This window comes from Phaseolus vulgaris, chromosome 3 (assembly GCF_000499845.2).
Source record: "Phaseolus vulgaris cultivar G19833 chromosome 3, P. vulgaris v2.0, whole genome shotgun sequence".
Classification (NCBI taxonomy): Eukaryota; Viridiplantae; Streptophyta; class Magnoliopsida; order Fabales; family Fabaceae; genus Phaseolus; species Phaseolus vulgaris.
Window position 1 is genome coordinate 44,452,086 of NC_023757.2, and position 21,631 is coordinate 44,473,716.

The window sequence follows — 21,631 nt, forward strand, 5'->3', positions numbered from 1 at the left end:
TTTTTATAAAACATACAGAGGTGTAGAAAGAAAACGGCCAGACCACAATGTTTGAGCCTCAAACACTCTGTCCAACAACACATGGCTTTTTCTTATAAGCAAATTATCACCCTAATAAATGTGAAATTCTCTTTTTACCCTTTCTTAGCAATTTAGATATCCTAATTCTCTCCTAACATTACATTACATCCCTTCTTTTAGAGTCTATACAACTAGTCATAATAAATGTGTATTTATTTTTGTTATAAAAAATGGTTCAAACTACAAGTACTCATAATAAATGTGTATTTTTGTTATAAAAATGGTTTAACTACAACTACTCATAGTAAATGTCTACTTTTGTTACCAAAAAGAGTTTCAACTACATCCATGAAAGTATTTTCTACTTTTTGTTATGTGAATCTTCCTCACGCCATTTTTGGACCTTCCTCACACCATTCAATTTTTATTTTTTTTAACATTTCGGATTAGACAATCTGTTATATATAGTTAGATCGGGAATATCATATTGGATTCTACAATCTAGTATATTATTAGAAAAATAAATATGAGATTGTACAATCTGTTATATATAGCTGGATCGGGGATATACATATTGGATTCTACAATCTAGTATATTATTAGAAAAATAAATATCAGATTGTACAATCCAGTTTGCAATATAATAAATTAAATGTACATACTGAGTTGAACAATCCAGAAGCTAAAATCGAATCTAGGATTGATTATCAAATATACAATTCAGTATACAAATTAAATTCACAAACCAGATTGTACACGTCAATATGCAATCTCGTATCGGATCGGATTTTAGTTTCCAATGATTCAATTTGGTGTGTACCTTTCCAATGAGATGTGTTATGGATTACTCAATCAGTACAAATAAATGGATAACTTTAGAATTTTAAAATTATATGGAGGTGTAGAAGAACCAATGGATGTGAAGGAAGAATTTGCAATCTTTTATTTTTTTTCTCATCCAAATTATGCATTTAAATTCACCGAATATTAATTATCACTCTGCTACCAAATAACTTTTCTATTACGAATGCATACAACAAATTTGCCTGAAAAAACTTGTGTTGTGCATCAGTATCCATTCAAAGTCTTCATTGTTGGGATATGTTTTGAGAACTCATCGATTATTGAATTATATTAACACACGTATACTAGATTTATTAATTCAACCTATGGTCAAAGTGATATTAATGAAATAATACACATAATTTAATTATATTAAAAAATAATATGATAACTTAACAAGGACACTAAAAGGTCAAAAGTAATGCATTTTATAAGCTTTTAACGTTCACAATAAACGTAAAAAAAATCAAATATTTCATAATGTTTAGATTTAAGGTTCAATAATATATAATAAAATTCTTTTGAAAATAATAAATTTGTTGAAAAATGATGAATACTTTATTTTAATTTTTTTTTAGGAAAAAACTGAATTTAAATTTTAATCATGGAATCATAATACTTTTCTTTAAACCATTATCAACTAAATTTTGATCAATTCTTGCTATTTTTAAAAATTTTAATGAATTTATCGATTATCAAACTAATTCAACTCAATTTTGAAGTTTAATTGAATTCACTAGTCCAATCCAATTTGTACTTATATAAGTAAAGTGAATCTAGATAGTACTTGAAACTAATAGTACAATTGTTGACGTGTCGTTAATCTCCTAACTCCTTTCTTTAAGTATACTTCCTCAAGTGATGCTCGGTCGGGATTGACTTGAAAAAATGTATATTCCGACGATTAAGTAAGTACTCTGTGTATAGAGTGTATATTTATAAACAAGTAAAAACATACCTTACACCTTTATAAATGATTTATTTATAGTGTTGGTCATGAGCTCTTGTTGTGATGAACTGAGTATCAGTTGTTCACTTATGTGTACGTGATCCTTAACTTATAATTAGGTTATCCTTAACTTATAAATAAGTAAATATCGTTATTGTCAGTTAAGTAACTTATGTGTTTTGATATCGTTACCAATACCGAAACTAGCTAATTCTTTACATACAATTCTTACTCTGGAACTAGGGGCATTGCATTGTTTTCACTTATTCTCACATAATCATACACTATTAATGGATTATTAAGGGGCCATTATATAAATAACATTAGAAACTTTATGTTGTGGTATTACTTTAGTTGCATAGACTCTTGTTTAGAAGTACCGATCGTGATCGGTACTTTTAATATTTTTAATATAAAAATATATAAAACAAAATAATGATATCAATATATTTATATCAATAATATAAAAACTTGTAAACGCTTATATATTCTTTTAAAAATATTGGGCACCTTATTTATCATGGGCCCTCAACTATCGCACCCAGACGAAGCCCAAGACCAACCTTTATTACATTTATAATAATCAAATTAAAATATTATATAAAAAATAGCCATGATAAAAATTATTTCGTTAACATTCTAGATTTACTAAAATCAAATTAATGTTTTTATAGAAGGTAACCCAGGAGAAGACATATTAGTAATACTAGCGAAAACATACTGGTTATTGAATATGTGTATTTATATCTTTATTAAATTAAAAAATATATAATTTTATGATTTTTGTGAATAATTAATAAAAAACAATATACTTAATATATATGTATATTTTTGTAAAATAGTATTAAATAATTATATATTCGTTATTTAAAAAAAAGTTATTTATCTATTTTAAAATAATAATTATATAAAATTTATTCAATTATTTATTCTATTAAATAAACAAATAAATTATTTTTAATTTATTATAAAGTAAAAAAAAATCAATTAAAATAAATATAAATAATTTTTATAATTTTGTAGACAATTTTTTATTTATTTTGTAAATATTTTTTTTGTATGAGTAGTTATTTTAATTTTAAAAACAATTACTCAAAAATAAAACGATAAGAATTTATATCCACCAAAATGATAAATCCCTTATAAATAAAGATAACTTGTATGTTTTTTTTTTTTATTGTATTATAAAAGTACCCACAATAGAGTCCACATATAATTTTATTATCCGAGTTTGCTCACACACGGACTAAGAACTCTCTCCAACATGGTTGTTTCTTACTGTACCTCCATAGGTTCTTCTCTCCATTATGACTGTTTTTTACTATATTTCCATAGGTCATCATCATACAAAATGTGAAAATATTTTTTTATCATCCCCAAATAATAGCTTCTGGATTATGTAATCCAGATATGTATTTGAAAAATGACTTCCGAATTACATAATTCAAAAATTAATTATACATTTGAAAAAGGCTTATCGATTATGTAATCTGGAAGCTAATTATGAATTTGAAAAAAAGACTTCATGAATACATAATCCAAAATATCCAAAATATTACATAGAGGTATTTTTTAAAATACAAAAATTTATGGAGGTGAGAGAAAAATATATGGAGGTGCAGGAAGAACAGTCCTCCGACATTTGCCCTTCTTTAAAACATCAATTTTATTACGCCCACACTGGGCAAACAATTCCTTCAGTGTTGCATACCATTTTTACTTTATGTATTTCTTAGCTCATTTTAACTTTTAAATAGACACACACACGCATTGTTTTGGTACTAGCTGAGTTACCTGTAAGAAAACTGGGGAAGAGCTTGTAAAGATAAAATAATACTAATAATTCATAACAACAACAGTCCACTGTATATAAATATATGAATGATGGAACCAAAAGCAGCACAAATAAGTGTAGCAGCAAAAAATTGAGAAGAAGAATGAATGTCCATTCCGTAAATAAACTATTTTACTCAATTGAATCATAGGTTCCTAAGGAGGGAAAAACACAAGAAAATACAATAAAATGACTGAATAGTGGAGTGAGGAGATAGTACAAAAGATAGGTCGAACATATATAGGAGATAGGAGGCTCCCAAGGCTAAAATGCCACCTTAATTAAACAGCATAGATACCCAAAACATGAGGAGGAAAGAAATCCCGCTGAATGTCACTTTGCCTGCTCCTCCTTTGTCACCTCCAGTAGTGGCTGCAAGCCCAAAATTTAATGTTTATGAAGGAACAAAATAAATTGTACGGTACAAACTGCAATTTTCAACTACTTCCAAATTTATTATAGATGAGTGCCTCACAAGTTTATTTGACAAATAATCGTTTTGTGGTTACTATTTTTTGTCCAACGGAAGGTTCTGCCAAGATACCCCGTGAAAGATAGTGGGTGAGAAAAACGAGAAAACGAAATTGCATATTTACGCTTTATGGGTGGTTGAGACTTAAATTCAAGCTGATTAATACCTATTGCATTAAGTTAATCTCAGTTCCCTCTTGCAATATCTTTGAGATTTGCCATTTCATTTTAAAAGTTATTTGTCATAATGGATACGTCGAATGGAATGAGAAGGGAGAAAATGTTGTATTAAAAAAAGTGAGAGAAGCGGTAGGTAGGTAGACAAGAATACGCGTCATTTAGGCCATTTCCAAATTCATATTTGACTTTTTCATTTAATTAAATTTTAATCATATTTATCAATTCAATATGAACACTTACCAAATTATTTTACTAAATTCTAAACTAAACTGATCATAATTTTAATTTAATGAAAGTTTACTATGAAATTTAACCGCAAAAAATTCTTCGAAAATTATTAAAATAAAATAACAAATTTATCTGGAAAATAATAAAACATATGTCTGTCAGATTATCGGAAATGTATATTCATGAAGGTGATGAAAGTCTATAAAATGAATAGTGTATCAGATGTTGAAAGACGTTTTTACCTGGGGGTGCGCTTGAACCTGGAGATGGAGCTGAAAATTTGCAAGTAAAAAGAACAGAACAAAATTAGTACCACAGTGCTAGAATAAACCCTAATCAATGCACTCATGCTAAAAGACACTCAATAATACCCATCAAAATCAGAAACGCTATGAACAGAAACTTTGGACAGAGTACAAAAATACCCAGCAACCTTTTTTCCCTTCTAATCTAATAATAATACATTAATAGATCTAAAAGAACGATTCAATTTGTTCAAAAAAATTGTAGGATTATTGGAAGTGAGTAATATTTAAACGCAGACAAGAAAGGGAAAATTGAAGTGGAGAGTAAAACTGAGGAGGCAGAAGAAAGTAAATCAATAACGAAATCATAGGCATGAGAGTGAATTGAATTTTTTGAACGGAGTGGCAAAATAGGCATAGAAAAAAAGGATATACGTACCACCGTTGTTGCAGCTGGTGAGATCACTAGTGACGCCGCAGCGGCGACTGAGAGCGAGAGCGTCATCGATAGATATATTGAAAGTTTGAAGCAGGCCAGGGGTGTAGAAAAGGTTGCAGAGGCAAGCGAGCTCGTTTTCGACGGTTCGTTTGAGTGGGTCGCAGCAAGAACTGGGTGGGGTACTGGTGCTGGAATTCAAGTAGTCCATGCATGGAATCAGTTCTTGGGCGCAAGTGGCGCTAGTTCCAGATTGCGCCTCTGCCAAACTCATCGTCAAGGCCAAAACCACCACCAACGACATCAAACATTTGCACCCTCCCATTTTTTCTTGTCTTTTTTCCCACTCCAACGATTGATCCTGTCTGTGGGAAAGCTTGATTTCAGTGTCTGTGGACTATGGATCTCCTTTGCCCTCTCTGTATTTTACCGTTCGGTTCCTTTTGGGGTTCGTTTTGTTAGGTGAGAGGTGAGAGGTGCGGTTCTTTTCCAGCTTTATAGATCCTGTTGTTGCCTCGCTGGCACGATGATGTACGCTATGATGAAATTCATGGTAAAATTGAAATGTCTACGGTGATGTGAGAAATTATTGGTGGTATGAATTACCCATACTTTATGTCCATGTACGCGTCGCTTCATCCTATCATTATAAAAAGGAGTAAGGATATTTAAATATTTTCAGGGTAGTGTTGATTAAAACACTTTCAAACGATATTATTTTATGACGTTTGAATACACTTTGTAGATTATGTAATTTATTTTAATCTCTTTTGCTTTTTAAATAATAGGTCATTAATACATCAATACATAATAATGTTAGCAAGTGCTTTATAAATAAATGATGCAATAAATAAGCAAAGGTTAAAAATATATAAATGTTTCTCATCAAAATACGCGCTCTGAACACAAACTTTGGATAGGTATAATTGTAATAGATATAAAAATGTTACGTCATCAAAAGATTAAAATGAAAATAATATTAAATTAAAATTTAATATATATTTGTATGCATATTAAATATTAATATAAGATATATTTGTTTTCAACTTTTAGAATGTTTATTTTATTTTTAGTTCAAAACGGTTGCAGAGTTATGCATAGTCGTTTAAAATAGTTTTTAGTTGAGAATTTGTATATGATACATTTTTCAACCTAGGTTTAAATCATTATTAACATAAAAACTTTAAAACTGAGATCTTATACGAATATTTGTTGCAACAATTTTCATTATTTAAACTCTATAATAGATATGTAGAGTTTTATAGATACATTATATGTTTTGCATTTTTTATTATTAAACATATTTTTTTTATCATACAACATTATTGCGTATTGAGAATGGGAATTTGAGAACTATAAACATCAAACCATTTTTTTTATTGATAAAATCAATAATAAAAAATTATTTATATGAAGAAAAATGTTTCCAAATTATCTTTAAAAGGAGAGATAGAATTTATATAAACTTGTACTAGGATCAAGACATGTATTTGTAACATCTTACAGAATATTATATATAAAGTTAGTAAAGTTGGATATAAACTCTAAATCTTAAATTCTCAATATTGAACAAACAATTTATCGGTGCTAAACTCAAATATTACTAGTTAAGACAAAATATGATTTTATAAAGTTGTGAACTTAAAATTGTATTTATTCGGCTTGATTAAAATTGTAGTGCCATTGATATTATTTTTTTGAATGATATTTTTTTTATTAAATTTATTTACATTTTTTTCGATTGATATGGAAAATATATTTTTTTAACTAAAGTGAGATATGTTTATTTATATTAATCAAAAAAATTATTTGTTAACATTAATAATATTTGTTTAACAATATCAAACACATTTTTTTAATTAATGTCAATTGAATTATTTTTTCAATTACTATGGTGGGATTTTTTTTTTAACAAGTAAGTTGAGAATTTTTTTTCAACCAATATTAGTAAGATTTTTTTTTTATTGATGTCAATGAGACATTTTATCAATTAATATAATTATTTTTTTTGGCAGAAGTTATTTTTCAGCTAACATTATTTGGAATATTTTTCATCTGAAGCATGCTAGTTTTATTTTTTCCTCAACATTAACTATTGTTTTCTTGGTCAATGTTAACATAATTTTTTTTTCATGTTATATATAATTTTTGCTTTATTTTTTAGTTATGTTGGTAGGGATTGGTTTTCAATCAACTTTACCAATGCCAACTTTTTTTGAAGTTGATTATTTTTTTATAATATCGAATGAGGAAACTTTCAGACAGCCTTGATTAGAATTATTTTGGCCAATTTTAAATTTAATGAGTGATTTTTGGCCAGATCAATTACAAAGTAACTAAAGAATATTAATAAACTATGTCAAATAAATAATCTCAATCAATGTAAATTGAAATAATTGTGATATACATCCACTTAAAACAATATTATTATTTTTTATTAACATTGATAGAAAAGAATCTTCAAACTTTGAAAAAAAAACCTTGATCGACATTTATTGAAAAAAAAAATCATGGTTAAATATTGTTTAATATCAAGATAAGTTTTTATATTTAGTAGTATGGAAATGCTTTTTCGAAAAAATAAAATAAGTTCAATAAATTTAAATTATTTTATTTACATAGAATATTTGAAAAAATAAAATGTAATTCAAATTTTTAAAAAGTATAATCCAAACACATGTTAAAGGTAGAGGAATGTAGTGATAAAAAAATAGTTGGAGTGACATAACCAAAAATGGAAGATGTTTGAAGCTGATAATGGTGATATGATATAGCGGAAATTGGTCCAAGTACGGTTAAACAGGAAACTTGTTATAGTCTTAGATTAGAGTCGTAACTTTTAGTTTTTTCTTTCTTTCTATATGCCTATTCAACAACTATAATTATCACATTGACCAATTGTAACTAAATAAAATAAGAAAAGATTCGAGAAGCCAAGAGACGCGGAAATGAAATTAAAAATGATAGAAATCCATATAAAAGGAATTCTTCCACATCAAGAGAGATAGTTAGAGGGGAGGTTTCATCACAAAACAGTCATGTTGGAAAGGTCTTATGCACAGCCACCTATTGCTTTCTTATTTTTCAAGATGAACAACGTTAATGAAATTTCGTAACAGTATCTTTGGTCATAACGTGGTTTTTTCAGTTCTGTGTGGCGAGAGGAACATTGCATCACATATAAACCAAAAAAATGAGAAAGTAGAAAAGTAAAAACAAAAATAGGACACAGAATAGGAAAGTAATAAGTGCAGTTTAGAAAATTATGACGTGAAATGGTGTGAACAAAGAGAAAAGAAAAGAATGAGGGAAGCGTTTGACATTGACTAAGCACGTATACCCATTAAACTGTAATCAGGTCGCAATCACTTAACGCGCAAACCTCTCTAGCGGCGGTCAACGGTCAACACCGAATGCTGTAACGGCGACACGCCACTAACTAGCGTCCAGCCGTCCAATTTCAACTCCCGTTCCAAAAAAATTCTACCAATTATTTTTTATTCAAATTTTCAAGGTTTCAATAAATTAATGATTTTTATAAATTATCTTCCTTTAACTTATTTTTAAATATACGAAATAAACACAAAAAAACATAATGAATAAGATGGGTAATATGTAGAAAATATGAGAACAAAAGCAAAAATATCATATTAGTGTTGAGTAGATTACTGGAAAGATTGTTATAAATATATTCTTGTCTTTATCACTTTGGTATCTAGAATAACATGGACTATTAAATATTATTATTATTATTATTTGTTTATTTTTTTATCAAAAAATTTATTATAATGTGTTAAAGATCTCAAATTAATTTATAATATATAATTAATGATTGTAAATCTTATTTTATAAAGTTAAATTAAATTTAAAATATACTTTTTTTAACATAATATTAAAATTATTTTAAGGTGAAAATAAAATAAATGACTGTGTGTTAAAGGAGTATCCAAATCCAAGTTAGAGAAGGATAACACAAAAACAAAGAAATTGTGGTTTTATTATTATAAACTAGCCAATACTTCACATGCTTAAATAGTTAGTAAATTCGTATATAATTTTTTTATTATATCTTATAAATATATAATCGAGTATACATAATTTTAATAGTGATAAGGACTATTAGCCTAAATATTATCTTAATATAAACCTTTTTGTTGCCGCATAGGTGCTTTTTCATTACTTTGATTTTGACTGAATCAAATGACTTAATTTTGTAATAAATATTTTAGATATTTTTTTTCTGGACCAAGCTCATATATTTTATTAATTTTTATTTTATTTTATTAATTTAAATTATTATTATATTATTATAAATAGTGTTAAATGTATGTTTTTTTGGTCAAATAAACTTTTTTCTTATGAAAAAGATATGTTCTTGTATTTTTCATAGGCTACAACACTTCACATGCAAACGTTAATTCCACCATGTGCAGTCACACCCTATGAAAACCATCAATTACAATGGAACAAAAGTAGTGTCCCGAGATGCATTACTTTCACACAGGAGAGGTTGGAATTACATAGATGCTTATTTAAAAAATAAAGAATGAGCTTAAAATTGTACTTGGAAAAAGTTAGTAGAATGGAGTTAGAGTCACATAATCGTCTCTCAACTACCTTGTACGCAAAATTAAGACCATCTAAAATAGAAAAGTAATAACTGGTTTTTGCAAAGACCCAAATGAAACAAAGCACTTCCTAAATTTTTAAAATTAAGAACTTTAAACATGCTTAGTAAGAAAAGAAAAAATAACTTTGGTATGCTAATCATATAAGTGTCAAAAAATCTAAATGTGGTTAACAAAGGTAAATAAAAAAATATTAAGGAGTAAACTTGGAGTTTAACTCAATCTTGTAAAACCAACTTATAAAGTGAAGTTCACACCCATTTATATATTATAAAATGTTTTTATTTCTAGTCGATGTGAGATCTTCAACATACTCCCTTACACTGAGATCCTCAATTTATGCATGAGACTATAATTTATGGGTGGTCCGAGAGCAAATGACACGATATGATGAAAACCCGTTCAACCTCGAAACATTCGGCTAAGAAGATTGGAAGCAGGAAAAGGATCTCAGAAGACTCTAATCTCAGGGACAGTTGAATTGATAATGAAATGCTGTACAAATTGGTAGCTCATTTGTCTTCAAATTCTCATTCTCAAGTTTGCACTTCTATTAGTGTTTTGTTTGAATCTTCTTAGAAGTTGGTCACACTTCTTTTAAGCCTCTACCTCTCCTCTTCATTTCATCTTCTCCACACTTCAATTCAACCACTTTCAAGTCCATTTTTCCGCAACATACAAAACTACAACAAAGAAGAAGCCAAAACAAGCTAGTTTTGCATCACGATAAGCCCGACAAACTTTCGATATGATAGACTCTAAATAACTCTGATACCATATTAGGAAATAGACTTTAAACCTAACTCGACCTTATAAAAGCTTATAATGAATCTGATTGGGTTTCTTGTCCCAAGACAAGAAAGTCAGTCACCGATGTCTCCATATATTTCGGGAAGTCTCTTATCTCCTAGAAATCCAAAAAACAACAAACTATCTCCAGAAGATCTTTTGGCAGAGTACAAAGAAATGACTACTACTACCCATGAAATACAATGACTCACCTATCTCCTTCAAGAGCTTAACATTTCATTCACTCAATAGTCATCCAATACTGTGATAATCAGTCAACCATATAGATTGCATCCAGTCAAATTTTTTCATGAATGCACAAAGCACATTAAGATTGATTGTTATCTAGTTCGAGAAAAGCTTAATATTTGGTTGATCAAACTACTCCCCTTCTCCTCCTCCATGCAGACTGCTGACATCTTCACCAAGCTTCTACCTTCTTCTTCAATCAAAATTGGGATTGAAAAATATCTATTCCTAACTTGAGGGAGTGATAAATGATTTTATGTTTGAGCCTTTTTCGTTTTGCACCACTTTGCTTTTTGGACTGCTTGTTTTGGCCCATTTTTTCCTTTACGTTTCTGCTTTTAATATCCTTAATTTCCCAATAAACTTACTTCTTCAACAATACAATTTTACACATTTTCTCTCTCGTTTCTCTTTCTCTTTCTCCATTTATCTATGTGCATTTCTTGCTTAGGGTTTTTATGATTCTTGCTTGCTCCTTATTTTCTTAATTCTTTCTTCTTCATTTCACCTTCGCAAAATAGTTGGCAATACTAAAGATTATCTCTATCCTAAATCCTACATCGACTATAGATTAAAATATTTTATACTATATAAATAACTGCAGACCTCACCTTATAAACTAATTTTATAAGGTTAAATTAGGTTTAAAATTTACTCTAAATACATAATAAATATATAAGATAAGAAAACTATGAAAATAGTAAATCTCTTACCTTATAGACATTATAGACAGTAAAATCTTAATGAATTTGGTCATAACTCTGATCATAGTATTATGTTCTTTTACACGTGACTTTGATGCATTGCTTGTTTTAGGTGACGTTGGATTTATGGAAGCAATATTTGTTGATGTTTGTTTTAGCTGATCAACGATGATATACTAAGGAAGAGAAAAGAAGTAAATTAATTGAATATAATTGACATAATAAAAAAGATGAAATAATAAAAAAGACAATTGACATTTACAATATTACTTTATTATCCTTATTTTATAACACAATACACAAAAAGTTCAAATATTTGTGCACGCTTGGTTCCTCTACCACCAAAGCGAATATATAGAGAAAACTACTGTTAACATTAAATTTCTTCTAGGTATTTAAAATTTGTTATTAATAAAAAAAAATTATAAATGAAAAAAAAAATTATTTTCTTAAAAAAATCATCATCAAAAAGTAAAAAAAAAAAAAAGTGTTGAAAAATAAATAAATAATAAAAATAATAATTCCATATTACTTTTTACACCCCGCATCCTTTTCTCACACTCCTTTATTTTTCTTATTTCTGTTTTTACCACCTCAGCCCACTTTCAACTTCTTCTGTTCACACTCCCTCTCATACTTCACGCATCCCGTAACCCACCTTGTTTTCTTTACTCTTCATACCCCTCTCGCTCACATTTTGCACCCCTTGCACCCACTTGCCCCCTCTCACAAATCCATTTGCTCACTCAAACCCAGTCACTCACTGGATATACACACTCACACTTTTATAAGAAAAAGTAATATTAATAAATTAATTTGTAATATCTTGCTACTTGTGAAAGTATTTTTCGCGATAATATAGAGAAATTTATTGAAGTTTTCTCTGCATTTCTTGAAGTTCAGACTACTCTGGTTGCTGAGTTTGTGGTACATGCTATGGAGGAAGTTCAAAAGATGGGTCTTACTAATGTCTGGATGGAATGTGATTCTGTTTTGGTTTGTGTTGTGTTTATTACTAGAACCAATGTTAATTAAATGTTTTGTAATCGATGAAATATTTGTCTTAATTAGTGTTGGAAAACCAGGTTTAGGGTTACTCATATTTTTCGTGAAGGAAATGTGTGTGCTGATAAGTTGACTAATATAGAATTTGTTCATAGAAAATCTTTTCATTGGTATAATAAGCTACCATCTTGTCTGTTCTTAGAATCTTTTATGAATATATATAGTTTACCCATGTATAGTTTTGGTTAACATATGAGTTTTGGGTCTAGTATCTCCATATTTTTGTATTTTGTTTAATAATATTTTTTTTAATGTGATGACAAATAATTATTGTTACTTGAGGTGTAATCATAACTGAGATGTCAAGTTGCATAGTGATGTCTAACATAAAAGTTTTTATTTTAAAAAATTAATTTGTAATATTAATTAATTTTATTTCTTTAAAAAATATTTATAATAAATATCAGACATTAATATAAAAAATTAGAAGTTATTGTTTAAATAAACATTTTCACCAATTCGGGCTGGTTTTGTACTTGTTTAATAGGTTATTGTCATATTCACACGGATTCGGTGCCAAAAAAAAAAAAAAAACACGGAATCGGAAATTTTCCATTCTGTATAAAGTTAAACCAATTCATCCAGTCCGATTTTAATAATAATATGGTCAAACACCAAAGATGGAACTTAAATTGCATTCATTTTCCTTTTTCTTTTAAAATATGATTTATTGTATTGCTTGATGTAATTGTGCAGCAATTGGCGCAAACGCACCATTGAAGAAATTATTATTTTTCTTCTTCTTAAAAGTGCTTATAGAAAAAAATAAAATATTTATATATATATATATAAGATTTATTCACAGTAATTTGATATTTGTACCTACTAATTAAAGATTGAAGTTAGATATTCAATTTAGACAGAAATACGATTAAAGATTATTAATTTTAGTCTCTAATGACAGATGAAGAAGAAGAAAAAATAGTTTAATTAATACTAAATAAGTAGCCCCTGCTGGTAATAAAAAAACAATATAAGTAGAGCTAAAGTCTAAAATTGGGCAATGTACCCAACTTTAACTAAATTTGAATTCACAAAATTCCTAGTTTTTTTTTCTCAGACCACTTTGGTGTGTATCCTTTTGTTACAGTCTTTTAGTTTGAAAAAGAATATATATATATATAACCATATCGTGTTGAAAATGCAAAATGAAATAACCACATGTGTTTTCTTTTATTCTTTTCACATCTTAATCTTGAAAGTTTCTTCTCTCTCCCAAACTAATTTTTCAATTTATCTTGCATTTGTTTTATAAGGATCTTGCGCATTGGAATGCAATTTATTTTTCAAAAACCAGAGTTGAGAAATGGAAAATAAAACCTAATATATACTTTAAATCACTCACCAGATAAAAGAGACGTGAAAATTAATACCCATATAAAAGATTAAATTATTGCATTGAAAAAAAAATTAAAATATCAAATTTGTTTATCTTTCTCTTTATATATTCTTTATCTTACTTTTTTACGTAGGACTTTCACTTTTCTTTCAATTTCTTAACATTTATTTGTTTAATTTTCTCTATTTTAGATATCTTTATCTGCTTATGATTGTCTCAGAGAATTTTACTGATTATGTTTTTATCAGAGAGCCAAGTGTACGTATGAAGTACGAAAAAGAGTGACGATATTATATATTTGTTCCCCTTCTCTTGAGTATCTTAGGATGTGATAAAATAGGGAATACGATAACTCAAAATTGTATAAAGAATAATTATGTAATTAAATTATATAAAAAATATTAAAATAATAATATTAAAAAGTTATAATATAGTTGTATAGAAAATGTGAATTGTGAATATATTATTATCCTAAAATAGCATTTGATTCAACAGAAAATGTAGATATAAATATTGTTAAAAATTATCACACATCATTCAGTATTTAAAAATATATTTAGACTTAACATATTAGTTCATTTAATAAGTACAAATAAAATAATCATAGGTTACTATTATTTTTTTAAAAAAAATACTATAATAGTGAGTCATTATTAAATATTTAAGTTAAAAACTATAGGAAATTTTTTATTGCTAAACAGGTAATTTTATAAAATAAAATAAAAATAATTTGTCAGCAACCGAAAGAATGATTGAAAATTTTATTTCCCCTAAAGTTGTTTTAAATATTCAAGTGTCAATACATAATTATCAAACCAAAATACTAACATGTAAGCTAAGTTAACATATTATAATATAGTTAAATTTAGAAGTAATATAAAAAATATTTTTATATTCACAATTTTGTCATCACATAATTTATTATCACAGATTAGAATCGTCATAAATCATCATAAAATATAAAATATGATTTTTCATTAGTGACTTCTCTGCATACCAAGCACATTTTCTACCTTATAAAAAATAGAGAGAAATGAATAAAATCATTCCATCACTCCATGATTATCCGAAAAACAATATCTAGTACTTAGTATTTGATAATAACAATTAATTTATGATCAAAATATACCTAAATATAAACTTATTCCACAATGTTGATTCCAAATGATAACTTCCGTATAATTATGAGTTCCAACCATTATAATTGTGCATACAGTACATTGTCATATCATAGCTACGAAATAGTCACAAATTTATTCCTTCATCATTCATGCAAAAAATAGTGAATTTGTTGTAATATATTTTCTCAAGTGATATAGATATAATGAAATATCAACTATTTTGTTATTTGCTTGAAATTTTATAAAGGTGATCTAATTTATATTGCGCACAATAAAAAAATATTAAATGATGTTCAAATCAATCACACAGAATCATTTTTATGATTTGTAATGCAATGATCATAACTAAACAAGATTGTTTATTTAACGACATTATACAATTGTTTTACATTTTCAGAAAGTAGTAATTATTTATCTCTCTGTCACTCTCTTCTTATTTATATTTTTCAATCTTAATTTTTTTCATTAATTTTACGTTTTATAAATGTAATTTGTCTGAGAATAATCCCTATGATTATTTTGGTCATGATAGAATGAAAACATGATGAACACATAGTTATGTCACCTTGTATATACCACTTTATACAATATTGCTTTTTTACCTTACAAGAAGACGATGTTTGATTTTCTTTTGATTGTGTGACAATTCACATTTGAACATGCATGCTAATATATTAAATATTCTTAATTGGAATAGATAAATAATATAGGTATAATGTGGTAGATAATATTCTTAATTAGAATTATACCACGATTAAATTCTCAGTTGTCACCGATAAGATGTAATAGTGTAATTTCCTCTCTCCATTTTCATTCTCTTATTTGCGATTACAATTTAAAGAATAAAAGAGGATCAATTGTAGGGGAGTTGTATTTATTCTTGATGAAACTAAAGTAGTATCTGAGGTGTAATTAATTAAGACTGCGGTGTAATTATACTATAATATTAACATTATTAAATAGAAACTCTTTTGTGATCCTTTTATATTTATTTATTATTTATTAATTAAAAAAATCTAAACAGAAATTAATTTTAAAGAAAATAAATTATTAGTTATTATATTAATTAAATTTTATATTATAATAGAATAACAAATTATTGGTATCTAACATAATTTTTATTATTAATAAAAAATTATAAATTAATTTTTAAATTGATACTAATTAGTTATCAAGATTTTTAACTATTAATTTTAGAACAAAATGTTGTTGATAGGTAAAATTTAAAATTGATAGTTAAAATCTTAGTAACTAATTAGATACTAATTTAAAAATTATTTTATAAATTTTTATTAATAATAAAAATTATAATTTTTTAAGTTTATAACATAATATCTTAATTAATTATTTTTTCCTTTAAAATTTATTTCTAATAATTTTTTTTATTAACAATAAATAAAATAAATTAACAGATAGAGTATCCCAACCCATATACATAACCATAAGATTACTACTCCCTTATGTCTTAAAACAAAACACAACCATTCAATGGCTTAATCCCAACCCAGATTTTTTTTTAGTATGATATTTATTATTTTTATTATTATTATTATTATTATTATTATTTTTATTATTATTATTATTATTATTATTATTATTTTCTAACATATAAATAAGGAATTAGTGTACTGTAATATTATAGAAATAAAAAATAGAGAATTTGAATTTAAAGAAAAAGAAAAAGGTTATAAAAATAAAAATTAACAATCATTTTAAAGTTTACCATATCTGAATAATTGGAAATATCAAAGTTCCCTCTCTTGCAACTTGCAACTTGCAATTTGTTACCTAGCCTTGTCTACCAAACCTGTTTTTATTATTCCTTTATTAGTTTGTCGATTTGGTCCTAATCCAATCAAACACAAAGTCAGTCAATGCCGTGTGGAGGCGTGGACCAGAGACGTAAATCAGTATTAGGCAGGGATACACAATACAACCTAACAACTGTGCATGCTATTTGCTATTGTTTCCTCACATAGATTTTCTCAAAACAAATTCATCTGCATTTTTTTCAAATATATTCTCTAGATTTCATCAAATATATAAATATTTTACCAACAATGGCTCATTCAAAGGAGCCTTAAGACGGATACAAAAACATGTGGATTCAAATAATGAGAAAAGAAAGAGTATATAGAAGTGCTGGCTTTACCAGTATCCACTGCAGAAAGAAGGGGTGCAATGAATCAGATTACTTCTAAACTCAACAATACAAACGTGGAAAAAAGGATTTCTATATTAGAAAAAAAGTAAAAATTTGGCACTCTTGCAATCCCTATATAAGGGAGCATCACATTGCCATCGTAAGAGCAACCAAACATTCCATTCTTCAAAAAATCATAAGCATGGCAACAAAGCTACTGTGGCTTTCTCTGCTCATTCTAAATCTGGTCATTCACATGTCTAACACAGCAGAATCCGCAACTACGAAGCTATCCAACCCAAAGGCGACAACAGACTTCATCAAGTCCTCATGCAAGGAGACGCGCTACCCGGTGGCGTGCGTTCAAAGCCTCTCAGGCTACGGCAGCAAGATTGGGCAGAGCGAGGAAGAACTAGTGACCACTGCCCTGGCCGTGAGCGTATCAAAGACTCGATCGTGTGCATCGTTTCTTAAGAAGATGGAGAAGGTGAAGGGAATGAAAGTAAAAGAGTACAATGCGGTGCGAGATTGCATAGAGAACATGGATGATAGCGTGGAACGGCTTAACCAATCGGTGAAGGAGCTCGGCCTCCTGGGTAAGCCGAAGGGGAAGGATTTCCGGTGGCACATGAGTAATATTCAGACTTGGGTTAGTGCTGCTATCACTGATCAGGACACGTGTCTTGACGGCTTTGATGGGCTCCACCTTGGTGCTAATTTCAAGGCTGCCATTAAACCTAGGGTTCTGGATGCTTCTCAACTCACCAGTAATGCTCTTGCATTGGTTAATCGCTTTGCCTCCAAATACCGCACTACTCAGACGCCGTGAACATGTCTGCTTAAAACATTAGTTTCTTCAACCGCATTTTCGTGCTTTACCCCCATAATAAGTCTGCATGTGGTTTCATAGGTTCATGTTGCCCTATGTAATGCATGCAGGCAGTGTAAGTGTAAATGGGGCAATATAATTTGTTTGGTTCAATTCTATCGTGATTAATAAATTTGTGATTTTGAAGGCGTTTTGAGTAAAATCAAATGGACTTGCTAATTTCTTCTTAGTGGCTGCTAAAAAGAGCTTCTGCACATGTCTTTTACCTTAAAACGCACGGGATAATGGACATAATTGAAGTATGTTTATGAGAGAATTATTCATTACCTATGTTTATTGGGGAAAATTTATAATGCATTTTGAAAATTATACAAATGGGTAAATGGGTAAAAAATTAAGAAAATTGGCATTTTTGAATCAAACTTGTTAAGAGAAAAAGAAGTTCTTCACCTCCATATGTTTTTGGACATTCTATAAGTTTTATAATTTCAAAAATATTATTTTTAAAAAAAAAAGTTAAAATCTTAGAAGATTTGATTATCGAGACGAGTTTTCTGTATATTTCATATTATAATTAATTCGGTGATTCTTGGGATTACACAATTCAAAATCTAACACAATCCAAAATTAATTGACTATTCAAAACTTGTTTCCAGATTCGGTAAAATATTCCAGATTAGTCAATTCATAATGCAAATTTATATTTCAGATTATATAATCCAAAATGTGTTTTCAAAAATATATATTATGGATTACGTAATTCAGAAGTCAATTTATGATTCAGGAGTGTTATCCAAATTGGTAGAATTTGGAAGTAATTTTTAGAAAAAACACATTTTGGATTATTTAATCTGGAAGTTTTCTCCGAATCTGAAAAACAACTTCTATATTATATAATCTAGAATGTGTTTTTTTGAAAAAATTGCTTATGGAATCTACAAATCTAGAAAATACTCCCGGATCCTAAGTTGACTTTTGGATTATGTAATCTAAAAGGTTTTTAAATCACGAAAAAAAGTATCAATGCAAGCAAAAGTGAGGAACCAATACAAGAGAAAAAAGAAATACATATTAGAAACTATCGTTTTCCATCACATAACCACAAATGGATTGTCAAATGCTTCCAAAATGTGTAAAGAACCACAAAAAAATCACTACAAGAAAAATCAAATTTATCTACGGAAGAAATCCGTGATAACAGCCAAAATCCGTAGGTAAATCAACACTTACCCACCGACTCCAAGTTCGTAGGTAATGTTAATATACTTTATTTTTTTATTTTCAATTATTATTTGCAAATATTATATATGCTATGACAATTACAGTAGATGGGACTCAAAGCCAAGTTCCTTGAGGAATGTCCATAGAAGCTTTAACCATTACACCAGTCAAGTTTTGTTATCATATTATGATTATTATTATACTTATAAGTATGATTATCAATATTAACATATTTAATATCATTATTATTATTAATATTATTAATACTAGCGGGAACACAGGCACTTACGTGCCTGTGTATCTGTATTTTTTATTTTTACTATTTATATATTCATATAATTTTAATAAATATTAAATTATATGAAGATATGTAAATTATCTAAATGCACCATTGATAATAGTTTTATGTTAATTTTTTTATATTTATATTTTATTGTTTTTTAATATTAAATTTTGATTTAACTTTGGTGTAATCTTGAACTTTGTAAGGTTATCAAGATTAAAATCAAGGTTTAAAAAAAATGGACCAACAAATAATGTCAAAACATAATGCAAATGGTTGTAGGTTGAAAGTTGTAGAATCTATCACTATATCAATTGAATTCACATCTTCCATGGCAAAGAAGTTGAAAAAAATAAAATAATAAACTAAATACAAATTACCAAACTTCCAACTTATGTAATATCTAATAGATCAAAGTACCAGACATAAAAACTTTGCCCGCAAAGCTGGGCTTAGGATTCATACCAAAATATAAAAAAATTAAGAAAGCAATAGAAACAATGAAACACGTCTCTGCTTCGAACGCTTTGGGAAGTGCGAGAAGGAGGAAACAATGGTGGTTGTTGTTGTACAGTGGTGATTGAAGAGGGACTAAGATGTGTGAGAGTAGGAGAAGAACATGGAGCGTGAAAGAGGGTTCAAAATGTGTCAAAATTTATGAGCATTTTTTTTCTTTGGATGCAATGGGTGAAAACTACTTATTAATATTATTAATATTATTAATATTATTAATATTATTAAATATGAAATATTATTAATATTATTAAATATTATTAATATTATTATTAAATATTTTTAATATTATTAAATATTATTCATATTATTAAATATTTTTAATATTATTAAATAAATAATATTATTAAGTATTTTTAATATTATTAAATATTATTAATATTTTTAATATTATTAAATATTATTAATATTTTTAATATTATTAAATATTATTAATATTATTAAATATTATTAATATTATTAAATATTATTAATATTATTAATATTATTAAAATATTATTATTATTATTAAATATTATTAAGTATTATTAATATTATTATTAAATATGTTTAATATTATTAAATATTATTCATATTATTAAATATTATTAATATTTTTAATATTATGTATATAATTATTATGATAATAGGTGGTAGGTAATAAAGATCTGTGAGTGATAGTTCGTAGGTAATAGAGATAATTGGTAGGTAATATAGAACCAGGTAAAAGTTGGTAGGTAATATGATCCGTGGGTAATAGTTCGTAGGTAATGCTAAATTTACCTACAGATTCAGAATCTATGGGTAATGTCCGTAGGTAATGTTTTTCGTAGGTAATATCCGTAGGTAATGCTAAATTTACTTACAAACTCAGATCCGTGGGTAAAAATCCGTAGATAATACTAATTTTTTTTAGTGAACCTTCAAAGAGCGCAAATGGAATGTTGGGGGTGCTGCGAGTGATTGGGGTGGGTGCCACGCTCAAAGAAAACAGAAGAAGGAATAAGGTAAAAATGGTGGGTATGATTTTAGACTTTATTTATTTATTAACTAAAGGGCAAAATGATAATTTCACATTTTGTATGAAAGTGTCATTAGAACCTATGGTGGTGCAAAAACAAGCCGTTGAAAAAGAACTTAGTGTATTTGAGGTCCATATCTAAAGGATGAATTTTCCCACTCATACTCTTCGTAAAGATGATTTTTTTTAAATGCATTTCTACCCTTCAATTAATAATTAAAAGATAAAGACTTGTTTAGGGTTTTGATAATGGTAATATTTTACATAATTGTATTCTTTTTATAGTTTATCTTAGAATCTTTGTCTCTAAAAACATTTTATTTGCTAACTACTTCATAAATATGACGAATAAGGATAATTTTTTCTTACATATATTAAAATGGATAACATGTGAGATGAATACAACTTGTTCATTTTCTTATTTCAAACATGCTTTTTCATTAATTTCACATGTATTCATCTCTTTCTCTAATAAAAGAACTTGAATCTTGGCTTAAGAATTTTATATGTTTTGGCAATATTCATGTTCACACGCGCTAG

The 21,631-nt window shown here is 27.5% G+C and overlaps 2 protein-coding genes across 2 annotated transcripts; one reads left to right on the forward strand and one right to left on the reverse strand.

The window, feature by feature from the left end:
- Window positions 1–3,738: 3,738 nt before the first annotated feature.
- Window positions 3,739–5,849, reverse strand: LOC137808034 (non-specific lipid transfer protein GPI-anchored 7). Its single transcript, XM_068608930.1, has 3 exons — window positions 5,211–5,849; window positions 4,769–4,798; window positions 3,739–4,019 (listed from the first exon to the last, which is right to left on the reverse strand). Exons 1-3 carry the CDS (start codon window positions 5,530–5,532, stop codon window positions 3,925–3,927), a joined length of 447 nt encoding a protein of 148 aa, XP_068465031.1. The 5' UTR covers window positions 5,533–5,849; the 3' UTR covers window positions 3,739–3,924.
- Window positions 5,850–17,411: 11,562 nt separating this feature from the next.
- LOC137808035 (21 kDa protein-like) lies at window positions 17,412–18,276 on the forward strand. Its single transcript, XM_068608931.1, has one exon. It carries the CDS (start codon window positions 17,448–17,450, stop codon window positions 18,072–18,074), a length of 627 nt encoding a protein of 208 aa, XP_068465032.1. The 5' UTR covers window positions 17,412–17,447; the 3' UTR covers window positions 18,075–18,276.
- The last annotated feature ends 3,355 nt before the right edge of the window (window positions 18,277–21,631 follow it).